We start from the raw sequence: 7,182 nt of genomic DNA, 5'->3' as shown, positions 1-7,182 counted from the left end.
CCTTTGCTACCTTTTTGTTTCCTCTTTGGCTCTTCACTTTTTTTTTTATCTGCAACTTTAAACAATAAAATAAAAATATAAAAAGAACTCACTTTCCTGAATCTTGAGCCATTTTTTACTTTTAATTTTCGAACTCCTTATGAAGCATGTTTCTGTAGCTATTTTTAGAACCTCAAGCTTAAAATGCTCTTCAATTTCATGCAAGTTCTCTGGTTCTTTTAGCTGCTATGCTTCTACCCAAAGCAACCCAGATTCAGTTTCTTCATGTTCTTAGAAGTACTTGAGAATCTGAAGCGCCACAGCAAGGGAACAACTTCCATAGTTTCTTCAGTGAATGCATTTTGACCTGTGGTTTTAACTCTTATATACTGACATATGCTGCTTCTGAACTGTTACATGAATCCTTGTGCTTCCTCTTTGCTTCCTTTCAGGTAATTCTCTTTGAAAAATCTTACTTTTTCTTGTCCCTGCATAGCTACTGGTGCCGGTAATTTAGCTTGCAGATCTGGATTTTTTCAGCGATGTTCGTGAATGCTCACATCTTTGTTCTAAACACAAAAATGGGTTCTACATTGTGGGTTTAGTTTGCAATTTTGCATATTCCAAGCTTGTGCTTCAAAAGGATTTTTGGGTTTCTTTCTGGTGCAGGTGCTTATTGTTTTTCTTCGTGATGTGGAGTGCTACTTTTTGTTTTATTGTCTAGGATCTGAAGGTGTGAGGAGAAAGATGTTTTGTTTTTGGCAGTTCTTTTGATAAAAGTTTAGTTGTTGAACAACTTTAACTGTTTTTGGTCATTGAATTTCCTTCCTAATACATTAAATGTCGTATGCTTTTGAACAAAATTTGTGTTCTTAACTCATTCATTCTATTTAATGTAGAAATTCTGGTAGCTCCCCTTTTGTCTAGAATAAATAAGAGGTCAGGAAGGAAGCTTACTTTGGTTAATGGTTGGCTAGAAAATCTGGTTCTGAGAATTAACTGCAGATATGTTAGTTCAAGTTATAAAGTCACAAGAAATAACCTACTCTTACGACTTAATTTGACAGTAAATATTGGTCATTTGATAGACCAAACAATTTTCTTTTCCTTTGCTTTCTTGACATATTCTTTTTGATGGTCATCTTCTTCATTGCTTATTAGTGTTTAATCGCATTGCAGCTATGATTTAGGTATGGATACACTTTGTTTCAACTGTAATTTGAATGATCTCTTTTCTGGTACAGTTGTCATGTGTCACCTTTAAATCTCAATTTATTGAAAACTAAAACTGATGCAATTGTTTTCATTCAACTTCTTGTATCTTTTTTCTTCTTCTAATTTTCATTCTGTGACATATTCTCTTAGTTACTATAGACAGGGAATGTGACTGATGTAGATAACATGCATCGTAGCACCAAGCTTAGGTTACTATTGTTTTGTTGTCACTTGTCACTCTACAAAGTTGAAGCCACACGAAACATGTTTAAACTATTAAGTATGTGTCTTTTAATTATGGAAGGTTCATTCCTCTTTTATATCTAATGATTATGAAAATCTTAAAGATTGCAAAACTTTGTCCAGGCTTACAGCTGCCTGTATGTTTCTTGGTTAATTCAGCTACTCCTATAATTAACTGGAATTATTCTACATATACCTTCAGAAATGTTGTAATTCAATTCAACTTTGTGATATAGTGCCTTGTGCTTGCTTCTTCATGCTACTGTATCCTCACTTTTGATTTGTGATCATTGTGCTAAACCAGGAAAATATGAAGGATGGTAGAGGCTACTTTGAATTCAATTGTCAACATCTTATACCATATGGCAAAAAAACTCTCCATGAAGTTCTACTCCCCTCAAGTGCATCCTTTCCTTTTTATCATTGTTATTCTTTGTCCTTTGGTTTTTGCTGACCTAAGTTCTGATAAGCAAGCCCTTCTTGATTTTTCCACTGCTGTTCCCCATCGTCGGAACCTTAAGTGGGATCCAAACAGTTCAGTTTGTACATCTTGGGTAGGCATCACTTGCAATTCAAATGGCACTCGTGTGGTTTCTGTTCGGCTCCCCGGAATCGGACTAGTAGGCACCATCCCTGCCAACACACTTGGCAAGATTGACTCACTCAAAAATATCAGCCTCCGCTCCAACTTACTCAGTGGAAGTCTACCGGCTGATATTACTTCCCTTCCTTCTCTACAATATCTATACCTTCAGCATAATAACCTTTCTGGTGATATACCTACCTCATTGTCTTCCCGCCTCAATGTACTTGATTTGTCATACAATTCCTTCACTGGTGCTATTCCAAAGACATTACAAAATTTAACACAACTAACTAGATTGAACCTGCAAAACAACTCCCTATCTGGACAGATACCAAATCTCAATGTCACTAAGCTCAGACACTTGAATATAAGCTATAACCATTTGAATGGATCTATCCCTGCTGCTCTTAAGATTTTCCCAAATTCTTCCTTTGAGGGTAACTCTCTTTGTGGATTACCTCTAAAGTCATGTTCTGCAGTTTCTCCTACTCCTCCTCCCTCATCAACACCTGCTCCATCATCGACTCCTGAAAGACATAGCTCAAAAAATAAACTGAGTAAGGTAGCTATCATTGCAATTGCTGTTGGTGGAGCTGTGGTATTGTTTTTTGTAACTCTTGTCATTGTTCTTTGCTGTTTAAAGAAAAAAGATGAGGGAAGAAGCCCCAGAGAAACTAAAACCAAGGGTCCTAGTGGTGGGAGGAGTGAGAAGCCAAAAGAGGAGTTTGGTAGTGGGGTGCAAGAACCTGAGAAGAACAAGTTGGTTTTCTTTGAGGGCTGTTCTTATAATTTTGATCTTGAGGATTTGCTGAGAGCTTCTGCTGAAGTTCTTGGAAAGGGTAGTTATGGTACTGCATATAAGGCTATTTTGGAGGAGTCAACAACAGTTGTGGTGAAAAGGTTGAAGGAAGTTGTGGTAGGCAAAAGGGAATTTGAACAGCAGATGGAGATAGTAGGAAGGGTTGGCCAGCACCCAAATGTTGTGCCACTTCGTGCTTATTATTATTCAAAGGATGAGAAGCTTTTGGTTTATGACTATATCCCAAGTGGCAATCTATCTACCCTCTTGCATGGTATGCATTTCTGTTTCACGTTGTTTCAGTTAAAGATTATAACATTAACTTGTTTTCTTGTATACTATATTAAAGCTGATGTGTTGTGCATGAACTTTGAAATACATGTCGTTTTAGACTTCATGATATTTTCTTTGAACTACAGAACCTACTGTTGTTTAAATAAATGTATAAAAAAAGTATTAGGGAGCCATTGCTTCAATAAGAAGTGATGACACTTTATTTCATTGTTAATTGGGAAGAAAAAGACTGTCCTCTGGTCTTCCATCCAGAAATCAAGAGTAATGCAATGCCACACCTCAATATTTTTTGAGAAAACGTTGCCCCAGGCCCAGGATAACAAATAATTACAATCATACAGCTAAACGAAGGATGCAACTTCTTTTGTAACATTAAGTGATTTATAAAGAATAATAATCACTATTTTACACAATTTCTTGCTTTGAAATTATTTTTCAAGTGATTGATTACACGTTATCGTAGATCATGAATAGCCTTTGGATAGACATAGTGGGCTGTAAAGTATATACTTCACAAGTTTACATATTATGTGTATAGACTTCTGAATCTGATCCTATATATTTAGATTAAATTAAATTGATTTCATGTTCTCTGCATTGGATTAGGAACTTCGTTTGAAGTTATTGTATTTGTTTTTGAGAGATGGCTTACCTCATAAGTAAGATATATAAAATTTTGATTGATTTTAGTCAATATAATAAAACTAGTACATGCATTGTCAGCCACCGATTAAGTGTTGCATGCAACCAAAACTGTACATAGAGATATAAATGTGCTCTCTGTATTGCATGTTTACACTGGAGTTGTTGTCATTTTAGTGAAAGTGTATAAACAGTCATACAGTAGAGATACAGTCTGTTGGAAATAAATGAAATTTGTTATCATTTGTTTCTTGGGATTATTCTTAAGTCTGAAGTCCTTCTGGATAATCGTATTTTCTACCTTTTGCTTGTGATTTACGTTCTTGTATATATACCTGAGTCAGCTAAAGCACTTACTTTCAGTTATTGGATCAAAATTTAATGACAGGCAATAGGGCAAGTGGAAGAACTCCATTAGATTGGAACTCCCGAGTAAGAATCTCTCTTGGAATTGCCAAAGGAATTGCTCACATACATTCTGTTGGTGGTCCAAAATTCACCCATGGCAATGTCAAATCCTCAAATGTCCTCCTCAACCAAGATAATGATGGCTGCATTTCTGATTTTGGTCTAACTCCGCTTATGAATATTCCTGCAACCCCTTCTAGAGCCGCAGGTTATCGTGCTCCTGAGGTTATTGAAACTCGTAAGCACACTCATAAATCAGATGTGTACAGCTTTGGAGTCCTCCTTCTGGAAATGCTTACAGGGAAAGCACCACAACAGTCTCCAGGACGCGATGACATGGTTGATCTTCCTAGATGGGTTCAGTCTGTTGTTAGGGAGGAGTGGACAGCTGAGGTTTTTGATGTGGAGCTAATGAGGTACCAAAACATTGAAGAAGAAATGGTGCAAATGTTGCAAATTGCCATGGCCTGTGTGGCAAAGGTTCCAGATATGAGGCCTAGCATGGTGGAAGCGGTGAGAATGATCGAAGAGATTCGGCTATCTGACTCAGAGAACCGGCCATCTTCCGAAGAGAATAAATCCAACAAGGACTCAACTGCTCCAACTCCATAATTTAACTCTGCCCTCTTTCTTGTGTTCCAAGAAAATTGATCTCTTGCTTATCCAAGAAGAAACATTCAGTGGTATATAAAGAGTGCATGAAACAGCTCTCACCGATGGAATTTTACTAGAGTTATTTTATTATGTAGGAAAGTTTATTTCTTGATTCTTGTGTATTAACGTTGTGGTTCAATTCATGATTTCTTTCAAAAACAGTCTATCCCCTTTAATTGTTGTTCTGCTGGTTGTTAGCAATGTGTATTGAATCACCTAATCAGGGCATGGCTGGGCAATGATATGATGATAAATATACCCTCTCTTCAGTCTCCGGATCTTTGGATGACAGTGTTGCAAAACATTCATATGATATAGGATGATATGCTTTTAAATTCTTTGATGATAATCATGGCATGATATGGTCAAGTCAAACGGGTATTCAACCTACTATGATTGATCTATTGAAAATTGAAACTACTAAGCATATCAGAATGTCTCATTGAAATGAGTTCTGAAAAAGCCTGTTGGGAACTTTTTGCCGATAAGCAAATACACGAAAGAGAGTGATTCTTATGAAATCAACCTCAACGAGTTCAGGATCTATGCTTCTAGGCAAATATATTGAGAGCTAGCATTTAGTTTTAACTTGGTGGAGAGAGACAAAGACATATTGCATGTGAATGTAACTGCAGTACTGCTAGCGTATCAAATCTACTTGAAATCATTTCAACATTGTCAAGAAGTACTTTATATATATTGTTTATGTACGATGAAAATCAATTCCAATTTCGAAGCAAAATTAGGCACTGCAACATTTCATTGGTTGAGATTATGGGAAGAGCTGCAATTGCCAAGTGACGTGTCTGTATGACTAAAGGCTTAAGCAAACTATTCCTCAGAACGTAAAGAAAAATAATGGTTAGATTAATCGAGGATGTGCCACTAATCTTCGAGGTATATGCCTTTGTTTTTCAGGATCACGATCATAGCCGTTCTAAAGCTGAACTTGCAAGTAAAGATGGATTGAGAAATATCGCTTTAGATGGGAAGCATTTTGGTTCACCTTCGAATTGGAAGATTGAATTTGGGATCGGCTTTAGTTTTCACATTTAAATGTAATTGTGCGGAAGAGCATTAGACTTCTTTTCCCATCATAATTCACCCACTGTGTAACAATCTTTAACTTTTTTTTTTACATGTTCATGTTTTTCCAATGATTTACTTCCAACCTTATCACTGTCTTTCTAACTCTGTTTTCAATTATTTTTTTTAATAGTTTAGAAAAGAAACGTCAATGAGATGTGATAAAAGTTGGCTTAAACAAATTTTATGTAATTTTTATATATTCATTTAAATATTTTTTTACTAGATTGTTATGTTTGTGTCAAAGCAGGAGAAAATCTAAATTTATAAATAATAAAATTTAAGTTAATTATACCGTGAGAAGAGAATTAAAGTATCATTAGTTCAAAGTCATCAATTATTTTTTCAATAATAATTATAATAATAATAAATTAATTTAAGTATACATATTGTTGTTTTTACAAAGACTAGTTGGAGAATGCAAAAACATAATGAAAAAACTAGAGTATATATAGAACTCGTTGAAAGTGACGACATTTTCTTTCTAATAAAACGTGAAGTGTATATGTATAGGAACATCGTTGTTTTGAAGCTAAAAAGAATTTAATTATAATATAATTTATTGAAATTATTGAATATCATTAAGAATATGTCTCTAAGTTAATTTTAGATTGTATTCACAAAAAAAGGGGTTAATTTTAGACAAATTCTTTTACTAGAATATGTCTAGATTGGCGAAATTGATTTTATGTAAACTAATTAGATACTAAAAGACTCGTCTAAATGGTTAACATATGTTCTGTAATATATGCTTGATCAAATCCATTCCTATTGTAGCAAAACATTAATAATTAACAGTATTTGTTATTTTGAACTTTTATAAAACTAATTTTTAATTAAAAATAATATAAAATTAATAATAAATAATTTATTTATCCTAATTAGATTCTATTAAATTTAAAATGTATTTAATTGATAAATTTTATAATTTGATGAGTTAAATTACTTCAAAATTAATTCAATTATTATAATACTTATTTTGATACGTCAATATTCAGTATTAATAGCGAATATGTTCTTATATCAGATATTATTTTATTTTTTTACTTTAAATTATTTATCATTTAAAAAACAAAAATATTTAACTTTTATCATTATTCTTATTTATTAATATGATTATTATAATAGTTTCAATATTCTTAATAAAATAATATATTTAATTGTAATAGACTAAGGGTGAATAAAACAAAATATTATTATTATTATTTAAATGTATGATATTAAGTGACATTGAAACAAAGACAGATGGAGTAATAATGACGACGATAATAAAGAA

At 33.6% G+C, this 7,182-nt stretch overlaps 1 protein-coding gene across 3 annotated transcripts; it reads left to right on the top strand.

Annotated features, from left to right (window-relative positions):
• Nucleotides 1-4,889, top strand: LOC113846630 (probable inactive receptor kinase At5g58300). 3 transcript variants are annotated; one of them, XM_027475115.1, is made up of 3 exons: nucleotides 1-330; nucleotides 1,742-3,096; nucleotides 4,147-4,889. In XM_027475115.1, the coding sequence occupies exons 2-3, from the start codon at nucleotides 1,755-1,757 to the stop codon at nucleotides 4,776-4,778; spliced, it is 1,974 nt and encodes a 657-aa protein (XP_027330916.1). In that variant the 5' UTR covers nucleotides 1-330; nucleotides 1,742-1,754; the 3' UTR covers nucleotides 4,779-4,889. The 3 variants fall into 3 exon arrangements, with proteins under 3 accessions (XP_027330916.1, XP_027330914.1, XP_027330915.1); XM_027475113.1 differs by having other exon boundaries at nucleotides 1-431; XM_027475114.1 differs by lacking the exon at nucleotides 1-330 and having other exon boundaries at nucleotides 1,690-3,096.
• The last annotated feature ends 2,293 nt before the right edge of the window (nucleotides 4,890-7,182 follow it).

Source organism: Abrus precatorius, unplaced genomic scaffold (genome assembly GCF_003935025.1).
Source record: "Abrus precatorius isolate BTA unplaced genomic scaffold, Abrus_2018 Scaffold8, whole genome shotgun sequence".
Lineage (NCBI taxonomy): Eukaryota > Viridiplantae > Streptophyta > Magnoliopsida > Fabales > Fabaceae > Abrus > Abrus precatorius.
The sequence above is the reverse complement of the archived record's forward strand: the minus strand, read 5'-3'. Positions and strand labels throughout refer to the sequence as shown.